This window comes from Xenopus laevis, chromosome 1L (assembly GCF_017654675.1).
Source record: "Xenopus laevis strain J_2021 chromosome 1L, Xenopus_laevis_v10.1, whole genome shotgun sequence".
In the NCBI taxonomy this organism is placed as follows: Eukaryota; Metazoa; Chordata; class Amphibia; order Anura; family Pipidae; genus Xenopus; species Xenopus laevis.
This window is the reverse complement of record NC_054371.1, coordinates 18,857,449-18,879,977: the sequence shown is the minus strand read 5'-3', so window position 1 is coordinate 18,879,977 and position 22,529 is coordinate 18,857,449. Positions and strand designations below refer to the sequence as shown.

At 42.2% G+C, this 22,529-nt stretch overlaps 1 protein-coding gene across 3 annotated transcripts in view; it reads right to left on the bottom strand.

Annotated features, from left to right (window-relative positions):
- reep1.L (receptor accessory protein 1 L homeolog) overlaps positions 1-21,947 on the bottom strand; it is a 52,145-nt gene extending 30,198 nt beyond the window's left edge. The window contains exons 1-3 of one of the 3 annotated variants that reach the window (XM_041587491.1): positions 21,549-21,947; positions 5,973-6,045; positions 1,307-1,383 (exon numbers count right to left, since the gene is read on the bottom strand). In XM_041587491.1, the coding sequence (XP_041443425.1) occupies positions 1,307-1,383; positions 5,973-6,045; positions 21,549-21,580 (182 nt within the window). In that variant the 5' untranslated portion in view covers positions 21,581-21,947. The remainder of the gene's footprint in view (positions 1-1,306; positions 1,384-5,972; positions 6,046-21,548) is intronic. The other 2 variants (XM_018227802.2, XM_018227794.2) reach the window with 2 other exon arrangements.
- Between the last annotated feature and the right edge of the window lie 582 nt (positions 21,948-22,529).

Here is a 22,529-nt window from a genome sequence, read left to right as displayed (position 1 = left end):
ATATCTACTCACCATTGACTTTCTACTGAATCTAATTTCCACATCTCAAGTGGCGAGCTTTAGCATTTTCGGAGAGGGCCCTCTCCTTGGTCGCAGTACTGCTTATTTTTAATAAGGTTTTAATTTATTGGTTGGAAATAAATATTGCCTTTTAATCTATCATTATAGTTGATTTTGTCTGTTATAACACATTCCAGGAGGGGGGGCTCTGGGGGTTAAGTTCCATCTCTGCTGTAATTCCTATTATTTCAATAACATACATACAGCTGTCAATGGTTAGCCCTCCCTTTAAAGGAGAGGCTAAAAAGTAAGCTTTATCAGAAAAGTCTATATAAATACACCAGTAAACCCTCAAAGTAATGCTGCTCTGAGTCCTCTGTCAAAAGAAACACTGCATTTCTTTCCTTCTATTGTGTACTCATGGGCTTCTGTATCAGACTTCCTGTTTTCAGCTTAAACCTCCAGGGCTAGGGCTTGAGCATGCTCAGTTTGCTCCTCTCTCCCCTTCCCTTTTCCCTGCTCCCCTCCCTGCTGTAATCGGAACCTAGAGCTATGAGTGAGCAGGGAGAGACCCAGGCAGGAAGTGATGTCACACCAAGCTAATATGGCAGCTGCTATCCTAAACAAACAGAGACAGTGTCTAGAGCTTTTTACTCAGGTATGGAAAAGCATTCTACAGAATAAATATAACGTTCTAGCTTGCACTATTGTGGCTAATCTATTGGCAATAAACTGCTTTTCAACACAACTGATATACAGTCATTAAGCCAGCATTTCCAGATCCGTTAACAACACCCCACAGAAGTACCAGTGATTGAAATTGGTCTGCCAGATTTTGTTTTTTGTGACTTTTCCCAAGAACACCCTATAGAACTGTCATGGGTCAGCTTCTAGAATAATCAATTGTAATTTTCCAATAATTAGGATATAACTGGTAAAAGTATCTCTTGAAAACACTCGATAGTTCCAAGTTCCATGCAGACTTGTTTATTATGGGAAAATGACCATGACAATTTTCTGTGCTTTGCTGCTTAGGCCTTTTCTGAGAAAACGTGGACAAAATGTTAATTGTGACATTAACCTTAAAACAGGGATATCACAATTGCCAACTCCTCTGCTGTTGAGCACAACAAACCTTGGCATTCACAGTAAGAAGGAGGTGAATAAACCATAAAAAAGAAGACAAGGAAGAAAAACAGAACAAAGAAAAAGAAGATGGAAGACGAAAAAGGAAATGGAACTAAGGCAGCAATATAAAGGGGTAAAGCTGTCAGAGTTCATTCTGAGTAGGGTAAAAATCACTTACCAGCAAAGGAAAAGGTCTGTGAAAGTTTCCACTGTCATAAAGAGAGCAAATATGATCCAGTACATCATCCATTTCACCTGGGATAAGAAAGGAAAGAACATGGGGAGGCTCATTTATCAAGGGTGATGTGAATTTTTTTTAATTCTAATATACTCACAATTCGACCGGGAGGTTATTTAAGAAAATCTGAATCGTATTTTATTTGTATTTGATTCCTACAAATCGAGTTTTTCTCCAAAAAAAACCCCTCAAATGTCAGGAAGACTATTAACATCTCCAAATGGCTCACTGGACCTCTGTCACTGACTTGTACATGAATATTCAAATGGTCGAGGTGTGATAAATCTCACATTCAAATTTACATTTGAGTAGGGGGATTCAGATTCAAATGTGCGAATTTTTACACTTGAAAATTCGAATTTACTATCCGACCCATGATAAATCTGCCCCTCACTGACCTGGCTGAGATACTGCTCTAAGAGCCCCCAACACTGCCCCAACAAAAAAAATCATTTTGAGGGAAGACGTACTCGTGATATTAGGAGTTAACCTGCAGCAAGGTAGTACATTTAGAAGCAGCGCACTCCTGGGCATCAAGTTATAATCTCAGATTAAAAAAATTAAATCCTTTATTTAAACATAATATCAATCAGACAGACTTAGTATCTGAGGTCTGACGCGTTTCGTGATACAACACTTCCTCTGAGGTCTCTGTGGAAGTGTTGTATCACGAAACGTGTCAGACCTCAGATACTAAGTCTGTCTGATTGATATTATGTTTAAATAAAGGATTTAATTTTTTTAATAATCTGAGATTATTACTTGATGCCCAGGAGTGCGCTGCTTCTAAATCTACTACCTTGCTGTTGGCGTTCCCACGGGCGCTCCGCCAATGAGGCGAGCTGAGCCGCTCGCCTCAGGCGGCAGCGCCAGAGAGGATTCCAGGGGCGGCAAAAAGCCGCTCCTGCACCTTTAAGAGCCGAATTTCCGTTTTTTAAACCGGAAATTCGGCTGCGCTATTGCGAGAGAGCGCAATTGCGCTCTCCGCAATCGTGTTCCTGCCTCCCCTCCCTACAGGTAAGTCGGTGCGGGGGGCAGCATTGGCGGCTCCTTCCCCAGAAACGGCGCTGGGTGTTCCCCCTAGTGACGGACTCGGGGTTGGCTGCACCCGGGTCACTACCTTTGCAGGGTAAGAAGACTTTGAAAACCCAGTGTTCCTAATTAAGAGTAGGGTCCGGGGCATTTGGCACCCGGACCAACCAGTTTTTATGGTGAGAAAGGTTTAGTCTGTGACTAATTAAACAGCTGCAATTGGAACCCGCAAAACCATTTTCTTTCATAAGTTAAACCAGTTTACGGAGCCGGATCTGTTCTTTATGATGTTAACCTGCAGCTGCTCTTCATTTTTATTGTATTTGCATTTTTTCATTTATTTGTCTTTCCACGAACACCTCCAGCATAAAATGTAACCTGCCATCTGGTTGTTTAAAGGAAAACTATACCCCCCCCAAACAATGTAGGTCTCTATAAAAAGATATTGCATAAAACAGCTCATATGTAAAAACCTGCTTCATGTAAATAAACCGTTTTCATAATAATATACTTTTCTAGTAGTATGTGCCATTGGGTAATCATAAATAGAAAATTGCCATTTTAAAAAATAAGGGCCGCCCCCTGGGATCGTAGGATTCACTGTACTCACAAACATACCAGCAAACCATACCATGTTAGGTCACATGAGCCAATTAACAGACAGAGTTGTGTCTTTTGCTTCCACACTTCTTCCTGTTACAGTTAGAGTTGAAGTATTTCTGGTCAGGTGATCTCTGAGGCAACACACAGACCATCACAAAATGGTGGCTCAAGGCAAGAGATGTAAAAGGGCAATATTTACTTAAATATATTTTCCAGTTTGGTAAGATTCTTTAATATGCCACTTTATATGATATGAACTTTCTGTTGCTTAAGTGTTCATTTTGGGGGTATAGTTTTCCTTTAAGCCCTCGCTATATATTGTTCATTCTGCTTGCCTGGTGGCTAGTGAGAGACCCCATCATCATCATCATCATATTATCATCATTATCATTTATTTATATAGCGCCATCTATAACTATAACTATATACCCCATCTAGTTTCAATTCCAAACCGGAGAACCAAAAGTTACACAACTCCACTAGTATTAGTTATAAAGACCAGCTTCAAACTGTGAAACAATACTGGGAATCATGGAAAAAAAGGTATGTATGTAAATATGTAATTTCCTCCAAAGACATGACAAGCTAATACGCAAACACATTTTATAATTATGAAATAAGAGAATAAACATCCCCAAACTACTACACAGCACAATGTATATAATATATATTTTGCTTTCAATCATCACACACAGGTGTCTGCCCTCATACAAGCAAATATACTTCTATAATGAGAAATCAAACTGTATCTGTGTCATTAATAGGCAAGTCTCCTCTCTGTGTTCCCTAAAGCCCAATTCTAAGCCGTGCAAATATACTGAGAGAAAGGCAGGGAGAGCCACTAAGCTGCGCATCTGCTGAGAGATGAAGTATCAGAATAATCAGAAGCTTCAAATTAATTATAAGTCAAACTAATAGCCCCCAGCCATGAACATGATCTGTCTGAACATGTCACAGGTTCGTCTTCAATATCCATGGAGCCAATATCTCATAGAGTCAGCCTGCAGCTCTGTCTGGCCTGGATTATTATTCTCATATATATCTGATGATTTTATCTTCACGCTGGGGTTCTGCTTAGATGCTCTCCTCCCCCTCGTTTCATAGATTTTAGATCCAGTAAAGTGGATCATGGATGTTGTTAGCAAGGCATGGGGCTGAACAGAATTATTAATATAAAGTCACAACGCCCCCCCTATTACCTATCACTTGTTGAGCTACAACCCCGAATCTGAAGGACGGGGGTTTTGGCTGCACTATCATTGTCATATCAGCATCATATAGGAAATTCAAATATGGGGAGATAATAAAGGAGTAGCCAAAATATTTATAAAATTAAAAGGACTTTATTATGACAGACATAAGCCTAACGCATTCCGTGCCTATAGTAAGGACCTTACTAAGCCTATGAGTAAGTGCAAACTGTAGGCACGAAACGCGTTAGGCTTATGCATGTCCTAATAAAGTCTTTTTTAATTATATAAATACTTTGGCTACTCCTTTACTATTGGACGTTCTCTCCCCATCAGGCCCGGATTTGTGGAAAGACCACCTAGGACAGGAATGGGACAGGGGCGACAAACGCCAGGGGGCCTAGGGGCGCCCGCTATGTAAATCCGGCCCTGCTCCCCATATTTGAATATCCCACATGTTACAAAATCGATTGGCAAACTCTTGGACTGGGGGTTCACCCGGGTAAGAGACCACCTCATAAACTATATCATCATTATTATTCTATTTTTTTTTTTTTTTTTGATTTTTGTTTCAAGAACAGAGCCACACGCCAATGTTTATGTGATTATATGTCACCATCATACCCTACTGTGTCCATCTTTCTCCACCTACAGCTGCCATCAATCTTCCTATGAACAACTTCTACTGTATGGGGCCCCACGATGTGCGTAGGGTTGCCATGTCGATAGCATTGTACTGAGCGTCTGAAGAAAACTGACATAGATAGGAAGGCTGCCGGGTTCTTAAGGCAAGTCGGCAGTTTATTGGCCCGTGTGTGGGGCCATATGACGGCTTCTCCGATCGATATCTGGCAATCTCAATCGGGCAGGTTAAAAACTCCCATCGGATCGCTGCTGCATCTATGTGGCCCCCGTTCCAACCGCCATATCGGATCGATTAGGGCCCAACGATCGGATCAGCCCGATATCACCCACTTCAATGTGGGCATATCGGGGAGAGATCCACTCATTTGGCAACATCACCAAAAGAATGGATCCCTACGTCTATGGCCACCTTTACAGAAAAGAGGCAACCCTATATAATGCAGGACGTTGGGCATTCACACTTTTAAGCCCCTACAGATTCTGTACAAATTCCTGCACCAACCTTATGACTAAATTGCTCTACTGCCACAAAAGATAAATAAATAAAGCTTAAACCTGTCATGGCCCTGCTTGCTGAGTATAAGGAAAGATGCCTGACCCATTATCTATGGATGAATAAGGATAAGCAAGTGCTTCGGAAGAGAGTAAAGGTGACATGCATTAAAGTTCATGTAATTCTATGCATATGATGCCTATATGCCAACCAGCCTCCTCTAGTCCGAGCATAGGGCCTTCCAAGTCTTGGCACAGGAATAGAAACAAGTGGAAACGCAGCTGTCGTTTGTGATAGTAACTGACCCACCGGTTATCATAGGCATCATTCTATAAATCTATCCCATATGTTCTCCATTAGATATATATATATGTTTTGCCTGAAATATTTAATAGCAAAGTTGCCCTCCAGTGACTAACTGCTCAATGACACCTTTGCTCTAATGCCAACTACACAGATTGCACCATGTCTGTAATAACAGAGACTGTGGAGCTTCTGTTCTTCTAAGTGGACAATTGACCATCCTGGAGGTTCCAGACTCTCCTAGGCAAGGTACTTCCATTTACAGAAACCTCTCTGACATTTCCTAGCTACTATGATATCCGTGCAGAGGAAAAATAAAGTGATAAAACCAACTACTTACATATTCTTTAATATCCTTTGACTTCACAGCCTTGTAGGAATAATAGGCAGGATACAGAGTCCCAAATATCAGCCTGTAAAAAAGAGCAATGAGTCAAAGTTGATTTCACTGGGTTTAAAAATAATCACTGTATACTGTAAATCATTTGGATATTATAATTACTTACTGTGGAATGATTAGAGTTTGGGGGATATACAAAGAGACTACAAAGGTAAAATGTTCCTATAAGGCAATGTTCATCTGTCTTGAGTGATCCAACATTCAGTAAGGACATCTTACGACGTGAACCAGTTATTGAAAAGCCACATCGGTATATATGTGACCATTAAACATATCATATATGGAGGATGTAGCCACTTATAGCACAATAAATTAGTCTTTCCCCAGAAGTGGGAAGGCTTGAGAAATATTTTGCAGATGGAAAGTTTGAAGGAAAGGGGTAAGTAAAAGCGAAGAGTCAGAGGTGACTGTAGGCAGCGGGATCTTCAACGCGCAGTGGTTACGTTTGGCTTAATGATCATACTTTTAAAAAAAACACAACTAAACTGGCAGTAATAATAAACTTGCACTTATCTGGCATTCTACAATTTGTACCTCAGTGATACAACTTAATGATACTTTGCCATTAATGGTCTTAACAGAAAAGAGTCCCCTATACAGAATGAGCCAGGGCCACTCTAGTACCACACTATCTCCATACATTCCCAGTTACCATTAGGAATGCACCAAATCCAGGATTCACTTTGGGATTCAGCCTTTTTCAGCCCAATTGGATTCGGGTGACGATTGAATCCCCCTGCCTGGCCGAACTGAATCTGAACCCATTAGGATTTGGATTCGGCTCGGTATTCGGCCGAATCTTTCAATAAGGATTCGGGGATTCGGATGACTCCTAAATAGTGGATTCTGTGCAAACCTAGTTGCCATTAGGGTTGCAAACCTTTTCTGGACAAAAAATACCGACCTTCCTATATATTTATCTTTTTATACCTATTAATAACATCGGGCTCAACCATCATTTTTACCGGAAAAATCAATGAAAGAACAGGGCTGCCCGGCACTCAAACGGATGCACAGGACCAGACATTTTTAAGTTAAAAAATATGATTAAGTGTCCTGGGGGGGTACAAAACGAGTAGGGCGGATGGAGATACATTTTTAACTTTCTAAAATAAAGATATATTTTTTAACTCAAAACTTTTCTGGTGCTGTGGATCCATTTGAGTGTTCTTTCATCAATTTTTATGGCGTGTCGCCCCTTAAAGTTAGGGGTCTGGAGCTGGTGCACCCGGACCACATCTACTACTCGGTGAGATATTTACAATATATTCTGGGGCACCTTGTCTCTCTAAATATTGGAATCATTTTTACCGGCCAGGAGGCAACCCTAGTTGCCATAACATAGACATAATGGATGCCGTTTATTTATCAACACTGTTATTGGCCACACTCACAATGGTCCACTTTAAGGAGGTTTGTACAGTTGTGCTGTATACTAAACAATATAATTTATTATATATAAAAAATATTTAAAAAAACAAAAACATAAAAGGATCTTTGGTGTTGCAATGCATTTTCAAGAAACAATGATCTAGACCAGTGATCCCCAACCAGTAGCTCGCGAGCAACATATTGCTCTCCAACCCCTTGGATGTTGCTCTCAGTGGCCTCAAAACAGGTGATTATTTTTGAATTCCAGGCTTGGAAGCAAGTTTTAATTGCATAGAAACCAAGTATAGTGCCAAGTAGAGCCTCCTGTAGGCTGCCAGCCCACATAGGGTCTACCAAATAGCCAATCATAGCACTTATTTGGCACCCAAGGGGACTTTTCCATCCTTGTGTTGCTCTCCAACTCTTTTTATATTTGAATGTGGCTCACGGGTTAAAAAAGGTTGGAGACCCCTGATCTAGACATAAATAAAGCTATGGAGGGAAGGGGAAGTAGATAAGGGAGTGGTAATTGGGGTAGGGGCAATGGAGTTCACCAGCACAGGGGTCACCCAATTATATCAACTGTTGGGACACATCCAAGTGTGAGCCATGGAACTGGCAAATAATTTTACTCATGAACTGGGCATTGGTTGGCCATAATGGGGATGCAAAGAGGAGACGGCCTGCAGAGCAGCAGACAAAGGAAGGAACAGCCGCGAGTTAACAGGTATAGAAAAGCAACATGGTAACATTAGGGCAATATGTTAATTATTAGTGTTGCCCAAACTGATTATAATATGGGAGTGGGGATTATATAAAAAATAAACCCCTACTGCAGTTTCACCTCATTCTTTCATTTTCTTTCTTTGATCTGCTTCTCTCATGTCTGAGTAACATTTGCTTTGAGATCCAGTGTGAATATCATTCTGGGCCAGGCAAGGTGAGGGAGGGTGCCAGCCAATCAGATATCACAGAGGATGCATGATTAAACAGTAAAGTGAACAGGCTGCTATATTTATCCTGAGCATGGGGAGCTTTGGGAGATTTTTTGCATAAAGGAAACAGAAGATTTGTTGCATGGCTAAGAAAAAAAATCCTCATGAACCGAGTAAAAAGAAAAATAATACAGTATCAAAATATTACTAAGGGTAACAACAGAGATCATGGGACAGGTATGATATCTATAACCTGGAAACCCATTACCCAGAATACTCTGAACATGTTCAGAAAACTGCCAGTGCCAATGTCTGTACATTATTCTTCATTCTTGCTGTTTTTCTGTTGTAATAATGCAGCAGCTTGTAGTTGATATTAGCTGACCCACAATAAATCCATGTTGATAGCAAAACGATTCTACTGGGGGATATAATGTTATATAAATGCTATTCATGGGCTTATTATTTCTTTAGTGCATCAAATTACAAAAACTAGTATTTTATACTGTAGATCCTGCAACTGTAATAGAACACCCCAGGGGTTATTTACTAAAGTCTGGTTGGGATTTTTTCCGGAAAAACTCAAATTTGTTTGGCCTTTTTTTTTTAAAAATCGAATTTTTCGGGATTTCTTAAAAAAAAAAGTCAGAATACGAAAAATCCACCATCTCAGAAATGTTGAGGTTGTATAAAAGTCAATGGGCGATGTACCAATCCTATTTGGAAGTCTCTGTGGTCTGTGCTATATTAGGCCGAAAATCCAACTATTTTGGGCTTTTCGGGCAACTTAGTAAAAACCTCTGAAAAAAACATATGATTCAGGTTTTCTCTCGAGTTTCTCCCCCAATACGATCAAATTGTGTATTTTTAATAATAAATAAGGTCAAATTGTGAATTCTAGTTTGGTCTGACTTTTTCACAGTGGCGGAACTACCGGGGGAGCAGGGGGTGCGAGCGGGCCAGGGCCCGCCCCCCCCTCAGGGCCCCCCAGCAGTCCGTTCGCCGATGAAAATGCCTGCAAATGCCTGCAAATGCGGCCGTACGGAGGCGGGCGGGGCCCGGCTGCGCGTCACGCACCAGGGCCTGCCCCCCTCTAGGATCGCCACTGCTTTTTCAGAATAAAATATCAGAAACATTCATATTTTGATAAATAACCCCCCTTCATGTTGTTTGGAACAGAAAAGCACCAAGGTCAATGTGCTTTATCCAGTACTACTCACTACCATCTGCCTCTGCATAAATACTGCCCTGTCCATCACTACTTTCAAGCCTAAATAGCTCAAGCGTGTTACTCAAGTATGTTGGCCTTATAAAGAGTCATTTAGGTTTGTGCAGGGTCAGGACACCAGGGAACCTCCCAGGCCTCAGTCCTGTATGGCAATTGCCATCTGCTCTTTTACCATAGAGTTATGTACTAAAGATTCCATATATATAATTGTGCATAGAGTGGGCCCTAGATGTCATGTTCTCCGGTGGTTCTAGGAGGTCTAACCCAACACTGGGTTTACACATGGCACAGTTTTAGGTCTCCAAAGTAAATTTCTGACAATTTGCCCGCTCTCTTTACAGTATCAGGGAGCAATAAATCGTGCCAATAGTAGCATGCAAGAAGAGACAATTACTGGGCTTTCTCCTCTATCTGTGCAACAGCTTGCTTCTGTTTCTAGTTCTTTGTTCATGCTCACGTCAAAGCATTTAATTATTTATCTGACAGTAAAAGCCAACGCATGTTTATTCATAGGCAAGATGAGATCACTGCGAGCAGATTCACTTTGTATGGACCCAAACTGTAGTTGCTGCTAACATGAGGGCCTGGGCTTATTGTTCTGAGGGTACCAGCCTCAACCCCTCAGGGCAGTCATAAAAGAAACGATTATCTGTTTTATGGATTATTCTGTGTGACTCACTATTACTGGAAGACTGTGCCTGAAATATGGGGTGTACTCATTTACTCACATTTTTATTTTTAACCGAAAAGGGCACGTGGCCTTCGTATTACGGGAATCATAACACTTCCTCCCCAATGGAAGAGAGCGAGACTGGGAGCAGCACTTATTATCATTTCTGCCTAGTAACCAATTATTCACTTGGAAATGAACTGTCTGCTTAACAGCATTCTGTTATTTAACCATCGCAGTACTGCTAAGGCTGACAATTGGTATGGGAACGGTTATCCAGAATGCTCGGGACCTGGGTTTTTTTTCAGATAACAGATCTTTCTGTAATTTGGATCTTCATACCTTAAGTCTACTAGAAAACCATTAAATAAATCCAATAAGACTGTTTTGCCTCCAATAAGGATTAATTATATCTTAGTGAGGGTCAAGTACAAGGTACTGGTGTATTATTAGAGAGAGAGAAAGGTAATCATATTTAAAACTTAGAATTATTTACTTAAAATGGAGAGATGGCCTCCCTGTAATTCAGAGCTTTCTGGATAAGTGGCTCCGGATAACGGATCCCATACCTGTAATTTAAAAATTAAGGGGTTGCAGAGTGCAGGTGCTCTTGACTCCAGTTTCCATAATACCTTGTAGGATTCTTCACAGATCAGATTCTGCTGCTAAAGTCAGAATCAGCAGTGCAGAGTTGAGTAAGGTGGCCATACACGGGCCGATAAAAGCTGCCGACAGACCGCGTCGGCAGCTTATTGGTCCATGTATGGGGCCCCCCGACGGGCTTCACCGATCGAGATCTGGCCGAAAGTCGGCCAGATCTCGATCGGATGGGACAAAAAATCCCGTCGGATCGCGGCCGCATCTATTCGTTGATGCGGTCCCGTGATCCGACCACCCGTTAGGCATCGTTAGGATCCGATCGTTGGGCCCTAGGGCCCACGATCGGATCAGCCTGATATTGCCCACCTCAAGGTGGGCATATCGGAGGGAGATCCGCTCGTTTGGCGACATCGCCAAACAAGCGGATCTCTCCATGTATGGCCACCTTTAGTCTTTCCTAGCCTGGCGTCTTACAGGGTGACAGAAAGGGTGACAATGTTACAGGGCAACTAATTGGATAACTAATATAATCATAGAAAGCTTTCAGAACCTTCAGCTTGAACCAGGAACTAAAATGTTCTGAAAGCTTGTTATGATTATATTAGTTAGCCAATAAATGTATCACCTTTATACAACTTTTGTTATTTTTTTTTTTATTTCAAAAGGGTTGCCCTGTAACATTTTTACCGGATAACACAGTACAGCAACTTTACCTGCAATTAGAAAGGGTGACACACACAGGGTGACAGAAAGGGGAGTATTATCATCCCTGGAACCCTGGTTGGTAAATAACCAAAAAGCTCATATACAGTGATTTCAGCATTTGATTCTCAGTAGAACAAAGCAATCTCTTAACAATAAGGGGCACATTTACTTAGGGTCGAATATCGAGGGTTAATTAACCCTCGATATTCGACCGTCAAAGTTAAATCCTCCGACTTCGAATATCGAAGTCGCAGGATTTAGCGCTATTCGTTCGATCGATCGAAGGAATAATCGTTCTATCGAATGATTAAATCCTTCTAAACGAACGATTCGAAGGATTTTAATCCATCGATCGAACGATTTTCCTTCGATCAGAAATTGGCTAGAAAGCCTATGGGGACCTTCCCCATAGTCTAACATTGGTGCTTGGTAGCTTTTAGGTGGTGAAGTAGGGGGTCGAAGTTTTTTTTAAAGAGACAGTACTTCGACTATCGAATTGTCGAATAGTCGAAGGTCGAAGTAGCCAATTTGATGGTCGAAGTAGCCAGAAAAAACATTCAAAATTCAAAGTATTTTTTATTCTATTCCTTCACTCGAGCTTAGTAAATCTGCCCCTAAGTGTCTGCTTATATTTGTGTACATATGTTGGTACTGCCGTTAAATAAATTGAGCTACACCTCTCTACTGACCTACCTGTTTCTGTCTGTATTTACTGCTTCTAGTTCCAACTCACCAGGCAATGCAGTGACAGGGACTAAGTTTTCTCCAGGTCTAGACACCTGATTCAACCAATCAGCAGGTAGAATTCTAATGGGCTACCTGAAAGCAAACATCTGATTGGTTGCTATGCGTTATATACCTTGAGCACACTGTGCACCTGAAAAGGTCTAAAAAACACCCAAATATTGGGGCATGACCATGGCTGGACGTCATGGGCTGTGGTCGGGGCCAAGATACACAAAAAAAAGAAAAATGGCAGGTTGATTTCTCTACTGTGAAGCCCTTAGCCACCTTTATTCAAACTCCATTCCTGCCAGTTACATTTTAGCTGTTGGGGCTGGCTAAGAATCACATTGACCCGAAGCATCATTTTCACTGGTCGGTTTGGTAATATTTTATTTACATGCCTCCCAACATTTTGGAATAAGAAAGAGGCATGAAAAGATTTAGCGCGCACAGTGCGGCGACATTTATGAACAAACCCATTTTGTGGCCACACCCCCTAATTACCATGTCCATTTTACAAAATTTGTCAGGTTATGAAAGTCTGAACACATTTCTGTGTTTTTTATGTGTTATTACAGTTTTGCTAAGGGCAGAGACACACGCTCAGATTCGGGGAGAATCTCCCCGAACTGCCTTCCCGCCGGCTAGAATGTAAATCGCCGGCGGGATGGCACTCGGAGGCAGAAGGCAGTTCGGGGAGATTCGTTGCCCCTAAGAAGAGGAGATTTGTCTCCTGGCGACTGATCTCCCCGAATCTGAGCGTATGTCTCTGCCCCAATGAAGGTGAATTGCCCTTTAAACTGTGAGTCTAAGTGCTCCCAAGAGACCTGCTTATCTCAGATTGTTACAAAAGTATCTAAAGGTGGCCATAGACACACAGATCCTGTCGTACGAATCGAGGATTCGTACAATTTTCGGATCGTGTTTGGCGAGTGCCGACAGCTTTCGTCCGGCGGAGATCGGTCGTTTGGTTGATCGGCCAGGTTTGATTTTGACCCGACCGATCCTGTTGGAGCCCATGGCACATCGTAATCGGATCGTCTGCCATACGGCCGAACAATCAGATTACCCCCGATATAGCCATGCTTGTTAATGGCGATGTCGCCAAACGAGCGGATCTTTGCGTCTATGGCCACCATAAGTATCTATTCTGGGTTCTCTGCCTAAAGCCAATTTAGTTAGAAACTTTGTATCTTTTTCTGACTGTTCAGTGCAGGAGATCTAAGAGAAACTCAGGACATTTCAGTATCAAACCCGGAACTGCGGGCTGAGCTGTCAAAATCGGGAGTTTGATTACAAATCTGCCTGTTCTTCTATATGACAGATAAGTGCCGGCTGTGTTTGGACTAAAGTGCTTATCATTTGCAGAGAGCATCTGGTCTGGGTGGAGACAAGATGTAGTAGACCTGGGGGCACATTTACTAAGGGTCGAATATCGAGGGTTAATTATATCGTCGAAGTAAAATCTTCGAGTATCGAAGTCGAAGGATTTACCGCAGTTCCTTCGCTCGTATGATTGAAGGAAAAATCGTTCGATCGAACGATTAAATCCTTTGAATCGAACGATTTTCCTTTCGATCAAAAAAACCTAGGAAAGCTAACATTGATGCTCGGTAGGTTTTAGGTGGCGAAGTAGGGGGTCGAAGTTTTTTTTTAAAGAGACAGTACTTGGACTTTTGAATGGTTGAATAGTCGAATAATTTTTAGTTCGAATCGTTCGATTCAAAGTCGAAGTCGTAGTCGAAGGTCGAAGTAGCCAATTCGATGGTCGAAGTAGCCGAAAAAAAATTCAAAATTCAAAGTATTTATTCTATTCCTTCACTCGAGCTAAGTAAATGTGCCCCCTGATGTTGGCTTACAGATTCAATTATGAATCAACGGCTATGAGGTTTGCATCTTCCTTATGGAGCGTATATATATATATATATATATATATATATATCTGCTTCGGGACATTTGTAAATGATATTCAGCTGCAGCATGCCTGCCTTTATCACTGCAGTCTATATGCAGTTACAGTAAAGGAGACTAGGCTGCAGATGAATAAACAATACAATTAACAGCCCATACAGAATATGCCCTATGGTGTGCATTAATGAAAAGGACAAGGGCCCTGTGTATTAGAGAAGTATCTGAGATCCTGGACATAAACTGCTGAGTGAACACAGGGCATGGGAGGTGAACCATTCTGCAAGGCGTAAATCCAATCATCTGCTACATGTGAAATCCTCAGTCAGCAGGGAAGAATTCCATTTCACTGCCTGTTCCCTACGCTCAGTTGTCACGCAGCACTTCTTATAGGCGTGATCTCATTGGTTTACTTCAATTGGATTTAATTATAATGGTCGGAGGCAAATGAAGATGCGTCCTGTGTCTGTCGCAGCCCCACAAGTACTTGCAGCTTTACAATATCCACTAACTTCTATTGCAGGTTTATTGTAGTCTCAAGTCTATACAGCGTTCCCAGCTAAGGGCAGAGACATACGCTCAGATTCGGGGAGATTTAGACGCCCGGCGACAATGTAAATCGCCAGCGGGATGGCAATCGGTGGGTTTCGTTTTCCGAAGTCGCCCAAAGTTGCCTCACGAGGAAACTGCGGGCGACTTCGGAAAATGAAGAGCTCCAAGTACCACCCCACTGGCGATTAAGGTTCTAGCCGGCAGTTCGGGGATATTAGTCGTCCCGAAGAAGAGGCGCTTTATTGCCGGGCGACTAATCTCCCCGAATCTGAGTGTGTGTCTCTGCCCTAAAGGATAAATCACGTCACATACAGGCTTGCCGATATAGGATCTGATTCCATCAGAAATCACTGGATGTGCAGAATTTACCCACATGTCTAATTTACACAACCCTCAGTCCCTTTCATCTGAAAGGCTATGGCACAGAGTAAGTAAGTCGCTAGGTTGACGACGGCAGTTGCCTGGACTTGCTGGTGCAATAGTTGTTCGACAGTCAGTATTTCTAAGCAACAATGAAGTGCGCCCATAAATCCAGGTCACTGGCCTTGAAACCAATGGGGTACAATTCTGGACACATTGTGCCATAGCTCTTAAAGGAGAACTAACTAAAGAAGTAGCTAGAAATTTTGTTTTGTGCTTCGGTACTAGCTCAAGGCAACCATAGCCCTTTAGCAGTAAAGATCTGTGTCTCCAAAGATGCCCCAGTAGCTCCCCATCTTCTTTTCTGCTGATTCACTGCACATGCTCTGTGCTGCTGTCACTTACTGAGCTTAGGGACCCACTCACAATATACAGTACACATAGAATAGAAATGTCACAATATAAGGCTGATTAGTAATTAATACACATAATTACTACATGGCAGCACAGAAACCAGTGTAATTAGCATCAGAATTTAATAATCAGCAAACCTGTAGCATCAGCTTATATTACAGGGGAAGCTCATTTTCTGCTGGATAATTAGTGACGAGCCCTAAGCTTAGCTTCTCAACAGCCAATCAGAGCCCACTGAGCATGTGAGTGTCACAGACACTTTCCAAGATGGTGACCCCCTGTGACAAGTTTGAAGTCCTGGATCATTGCTGCTATTGACAAGCTCAAACTTTAGCCTCATGCAATACGTTCACTATATAAAATATGACATTTTTAACTATATTCATTTTTAGAGTTTACTTCTCCTTTAAAGAGGCCAATAATCAATACAATAAAATCAAACAGTCAACTAAGCCAAATAAACGCCAAATAATCTCTGACGCCAGTCGGAGGCTGCTATATTCTATTTGGAAATACTGCCATAATAGAGTTACGGTACCAACTTTTTTGTAATAATCCTGTAAAGGATCCTTTCAAATAACACTAACCCTTTTATACCTCTAGAAACTCTGTAATAACTTATTACACAATGTTTTCAAATAACAGCAATCATTTTTTATATTGACAACCGTCAGGGCTGGACTGAGAATTAAAATAGGCCCTGGCATTTCAGGTACACAGAGGCCCAAACAGCCCCCACCAGCCCACACAATACTGACTGTCTATGGCACCTTATAGCAGCCCCTCTGGCATTTGCCAGAACCCACAGATTGCCAGTCCGGGCCTGACAACCGTATGCCTTTAAACAGTTTTTGCTTTTCCGAGCCGGCCGCAAACAGGAGGAGTTATTATGGGCACTGCTGATAAACAGAGCCCCTCTCCTGCCTTGGCTCTAGTACAGCGCTCACTAATTCTGCTGCCGAAGGAGCTGGAAAGTTTAACCACAGAGACAGAGAAAGTTCTAGTTATTTGTATAAATGTACCCTGTGAAATATATATATATATATACACACACACAGAGAAATACACTTATATTTAAAGCTCTTTGGGACTAAACATTAACCTTTTCTACAACCACTAGAAGCCACAGTGTAATGTATTTCTATTCTGATCATTGATTCCCAACCCCCAGGTCAAAGCTGAACAAAGAATTCGGGTGGTTTTTGTGCGCTGTTCCAAATGTGCTGCATGGTAAATCCCCTTTTTAAGTAGTATGGCAGCTCTCACTCCTAATAATTGCAAATACTGTATGACCTATGGCCATACGGGGGATGGCATTCGGAGCGCTTAGTTTTCTGAGTCGCCCAAAGTTGCCTCACGAGGAAACTTCGGGCTACTTCGAAAAACGAAGCAATCCAAGTGCCACCCCGCTGAAGAATGTCTCACAAGGAAACTTCGGGCCACTTCGCAAAACGAATCGACCCAAGTGCCATCCCGTCGGCTAGAATATAAATCACCGGCGGGATGGCAATCGGAGTGCTTCGTTTTCCGAAGTCACCCAAAGTTGCCTCACGCGGAAACTTCAGGCAACTTCGAAAAACCGGATCCCGCCAGCGATTTCAATTATTTAGAGAGTTTGGGGAGATTAGACGCCCTGAAGAAGAGGCAATTTATCGTCGGGCGACTAAATCTCCCCGAATCTGAACGTGTGTCTCTGCCCTTAGGGTATAGTTTCCTTTTGAAGTTCAAACAAGGAATTTTATGACTGTAATACCTGTTCATTTTACAGCAATGCTTTCACTGGCTACAGGGAGAGACACATTCAGTTGTTGTTAAAAGCAGGGATGTGGCAACTCGGCAGCAATATCATATGAAATGACTAAGCAAAAGCCAGGCTGGATCCTTATCTCACTGATGAGATGGTGCTGGTTGAGTTGTCATATTATTTGGAAAGTACCACTGGGAAAGTGCATTACCTAAATAGTCAGCAGACAAAATATATATACTGGATTATAGTAAAGCAATTTATACTACAGAGAAAGCAGACCCTGCGGCTGAAGGAGGACCCAGGAGGTATAGGGGCCCCATAAGGCCCTAATTAATGAGCAATTTTAACATATATTGGTAAAACAGGACAACCTCTGGATATGTTGGGGCCCTAAAATGAGTTTGCTGTGGGGCCCAGTAATATCTTATAACGCCACTGTCTATACTCCACCCTTGCTGTTGGCCTGGAAGTCACATAACAGGTAATGTGGAATGGCTATAAGTCTACTTGCCCTTACTGTACCCAAGGACACCTTGGCAGGAAATTTGAAGAGACATTTGTCCCATTAAAGGAGCAGTAACACCAAAAAGTGTCTAAGGGCAGAGACACATGTGAAGATTTGGGGAGGTTTAGTCGCCCAGCGACAAATCGCCTCTTCTTCGGGCGAATAATCTCCCCTATCTGCCGTCTCGCTGGCTAGAATCTAAATTGCCGGCGGGGTGGCATTCGAAACGATTAGTTGTCCGAAGTCGCCCAAAGTTGCCTCACTAGGAAACTTTGGAAAACGAAGCGATCCAAGACCAAGTGCCATCCCGCCGGTGATCTAGATTCTAGCCGGCGGGAAGGCAGTTTGGGTAGATTATTTGCCCGAAGAAGAGGCGATTTGTAGCAAGGCGACTAATCTCCCCAAATCTCCACGAGTGTCTCTGCCCTTAAAGTTTAATATATAATATATAATATACTGTTGCCCTGCACCAGAAACGGCTGTGTGTTTGCTTCAGAAAGACTAATATAGTTGATATAAACAAAGCTGCTGTATAGCTGTATGGAGGCTGAAAAAAAAAGGAGAACAGGTTACATAGCAGATAACAGATAAACCTGAGGAATACAATGGTGTTTTATCTGTTATCTGCTATGTAACCTGTGCCTCTTCGTTTTTTCCAGCCCCCATGGCAATACAGCAGCTTTGTTTATATCAACTTCTTTGTGAAGCAAACACACAATTGTTGCCTGTGCATTTCAACACTACATCAATCACTTTGATACACTTTACGTTTTTGGTTTTAAAGATCCTTCATAGTTTATATAAAGATCCTTATATAGATTTTTTACACTTTGTGCAATGTTAGGAGAGCAAAGAAATGAGTGAAAGGATTTCATCATGACGCCTGCTTTCATTTAGACTTAATATTAGATCCACTGAAGCCAGGAAAGGAAACAGCCTGTTCCTCGGCAAACATTCCGAGATCTATAATGTCTTCTACTCAAGACATTGTCAGACAGGTGGCTTGAAACATTTTAAATGAAACTAAAAATAAACGTCAGCTAATATTTATTTGTCTGTATGTATTTTGTGGTCACAGCCTCATTGCACCCCCGCCTAATGGTTTTAAAAATTAGTGGTGAGCACAACTTTCCCTTGTTTGTTATAGTTATACAGGAGCAGTGACCAGCTCCATGTTGTAGCTCCCACCCTTCCCAGCTATAGTCAGGTGATCCCACTGGTGTCTAATAAAAGGGCAGCCATGTTTAAGAGTTTTAACCTTGAAAGCAGCTAGTAAATTGCAGGTAAAACTTAGTCCCTGTGTAAAATATATAATGAAGCAACAGAATTCTTAATGAATCAGATGAAAATTGAGCGTAGGACTGGCCAGATATGGGATGACTTTTATGTAGTTGGCCAGCTTAAATATATTGCAATATATGGACAAACAATCCCTGTTTTGTTTAAAGGGTAAGGCATTTTTAGTAGGTTATGGCACTAAATGTTTCAATGTCCTTAATATATTGATAATGGGTTGAGTGCAGAGGACTCTTGTATTTGTCTAAATGTCAGCTACTGTCAGGACCCCCTATGGTGCCTGAACCCACATGAGTCTGATCACCATGGTAAGAAAAATCTCAGATACTCTGATTCATATGATTATATCTTTGTGTCTATGGACAGCTTAACAGTATTAAAGTATTCCCCAGGGCAGGATAATGGGGATCAGACAAACAAGCAGAATGCATCTTGAAGACTACTTTTACCACTTTTCAGATATACGTTGCCTGGGTAGCTTTGGGAAACTCAAGGTCAGTTGCAGACTTGTTCTGGACTCGATCATGTTTATTTGGAGCATAATGTGGAGGGTTATGGTTTCCATTGTGGTACACTCTTATGTCACACAGGAAGGAACATTCTCCTTCAATATATATGGGTTTGTTAATGACTAAAGGTGGCCATACATGGAGAGATCCGCTTGTTTGGCGATGTCGCCAAACGAGCGGATCTCCCTCCGATATCGGGCTGATCCGATCGTGGGCCCTAGGACCCAACAATCGGATCCTAACAATGCCTAACGGGCGGTCGGATCGTGGGACCGCATCAACGAATAGATGCAGCCGCGATCCGACGGGATTTTTTGTCCCATCCGATCGAGATCTGGCCGACTTTCGGCCAGATCTCGATCGGTGAAGCCCGTCCGGGGGCTCATACAGGGGCCAATAAGCTGCCGACACGGCCTGTCGGCAGCTTTTATCGGCCCGTGTATGGCCACCTTAAGTTGGACAACTGTACAGAGCAGTGATCCCCAACCAGTAGCTCGTAAGTAACATGTTGCTCTCCAACCCCTTGGATGTTGCTCCCAGTGGCCTCAAAGCAGGAGTTTATTTTTGAATTCCAGGCTTGGAGGAAAGTTTTGGCTGCATAAAAAGGCTACATAAAAACCAAGTGTACTGCCAAACAGAGTCTCAATGTAGGCTGACAATCCACATAGGGGCCAATCTAAATGGCCAATCACAGCCCAACATTTTTCATGCTTGTGTTTCTCCCCAACTCCTTTTACTTTTGAATGTTGCTCATGGGTTAAAAAGGTTGGGGATCCCTGGTACATAGTACATACTAACTCTCATGTTTCCCTGCTTTCCACGTCTTTATTCTGTGCTTGCTGTAGGATAACTCCACTAGTGAGGGTTGCATTGGGCCATGCATGCAATAACTGGCTCATGGGTCTTCTCATGGCCCCCTTATGACCCTATTATTAGCTCAGGGGCCACATAAATGAGATCATCCCGATTTGGCTCAGCACATAGATTTTACCAAACCTTTGTCAAATGAGCACCCCCACTTTTATACAATCAGTATAAATCAGAATATCTATAATCGTGTATATGTAACCACCACATGGGGGTGGCTTTTTTGCACCTTGTTCTATTTTTGCTTTTATATAATTAGAGTGCCCTCCCCCCATTTCTTGTTTCTATATACACAGTATAGTATCCAGATATATAAATGATAATGATTTATCGCCTTATTTCAGACAAAGGGATCCTAGACCATTCGAACAGGACAGACCCAGCCCATTATTTCCATTGGCTGCTACTCAACTATCTATATGTATATATATATATATATATATATATATATATATTTTTTTTTTTTTCTATTGTGTTCTATATATATATAAAGATTGTGTTCTATATCTATAAAGATATATTTCTCTGCCTGGGTCTGGCATAACAGAACAGAACAGCCACCCTTTCTCCATGGCTCCTGTGAATAAACCAAAGTTGCTCCATGTCTTGAGTCTGCCCCAAAGGTATTTCTCAGCATCTGTGCTTAGAATAAATAATTAATCAGCGCTCCAGAACCCGCCCCCAGCCCTGCTGTCACACATAAAATCCAATATCAGTTTCTTTATGTAAAAGCAGCTCCATTCTATCTGCTGTTGGCCTGTTTAGAGCAATATGTGTAACAAGGCAGCAGAAGCAATGACAGGGTAAAGCCATTGCAGTGCGCCCCCTGGTGGGGAAATGATATGTTTACAATGATGAAAAACAAAAGAGTGCAGGTCATTATTATTATTATTATTATTATTATTATTAACATGTACAAACATATTTAAACAGTAAAGGGATATAAAAGCAGATGTGACAATAGGATACATATCTAGACAGAATAAATGCCAATACCTGTATCATGGCATATATTATATACTATACCCCCTATGTCAGCAAACACAGCATGCGGCTACTATATTTAGCATTTGCCTGCAGAGTGCAGACACAGACACACAATGAAATAAGAGAAGACACTTACACAACTAGCCTGGATATGAGCCATGAGACCATGGTGCTGGTACGACTGGAGGCTCCTGCTGAATGCTGATGTCTCTCTCTAGCTGTCAGCTGTATGGGAGCAGCATTAGAGGTTCAGGCTGGCAGATTAGCAAGTCAGAGCAGCTAATGTGAGTGTGTGAGTGTGCAAGGGGAGATAACACACAGCTGCAGGCTCAGGGACACAACAGTCAGTGCTGCTGCATGGTTTTGCTCCTGTCTCTCCCAGTGGGTGGGTGAGGGGGGATCTTCCTCTGTTGCACAGAAATGCTTGCACAGTACAAAGCTACTGGAAGTAGGTGCAAGGGGGGTAGAGATCACCAATCTATAAGCAGCTGCCCTGCTCCTTCTCTGGTGAGCCAATTGTGGAAGGAGGAGAGATGGCAGGGGGTGGGGCTATTGGCGGCATGCTCTGGGCGTCCCTTTAACCTGCTCTTCTCAGGCTGACAGTAAAGAGCAGGCGACAGACAGATGCTTCTGGCCGACCCTGCAAAGAGGTGCCTTGTACATACAGTGTCGACTGATCTGGATCTGCCCAAAACAAATGGCTAGTAGTCACTTACCTCTACCTGGGGGCTGACATACAGGATAGGTGGGATTTGCAGAGAATCTAACCCTATTGTACTCTGTAATCCTTGTTTGTTATCCACCATTTACTCCCTGTTTTCTATAACTGCAGTAAAGCACTGCGTATCTTGACAGCGCTATATAAATAAATGATGATGATGATGATGATGATAATCTGCTTCCCCCCAACTAAGAATCTATATAAATAAGGCACCAGAGGATGCTGGGAGTTGTACAGGAGTTTGATATCATCTGAAAGGTGGTGGGATGTATTCTGTCCTAACCACTAAACAACTGTCCTGCCCCAGGCTTTCTATAGGTAAGTGCAATCTGCAGCATATTAGGTGTAGCTGAACTACAACTCCCACTGTGGACAGTGGAGTGCCACGTACTGCAC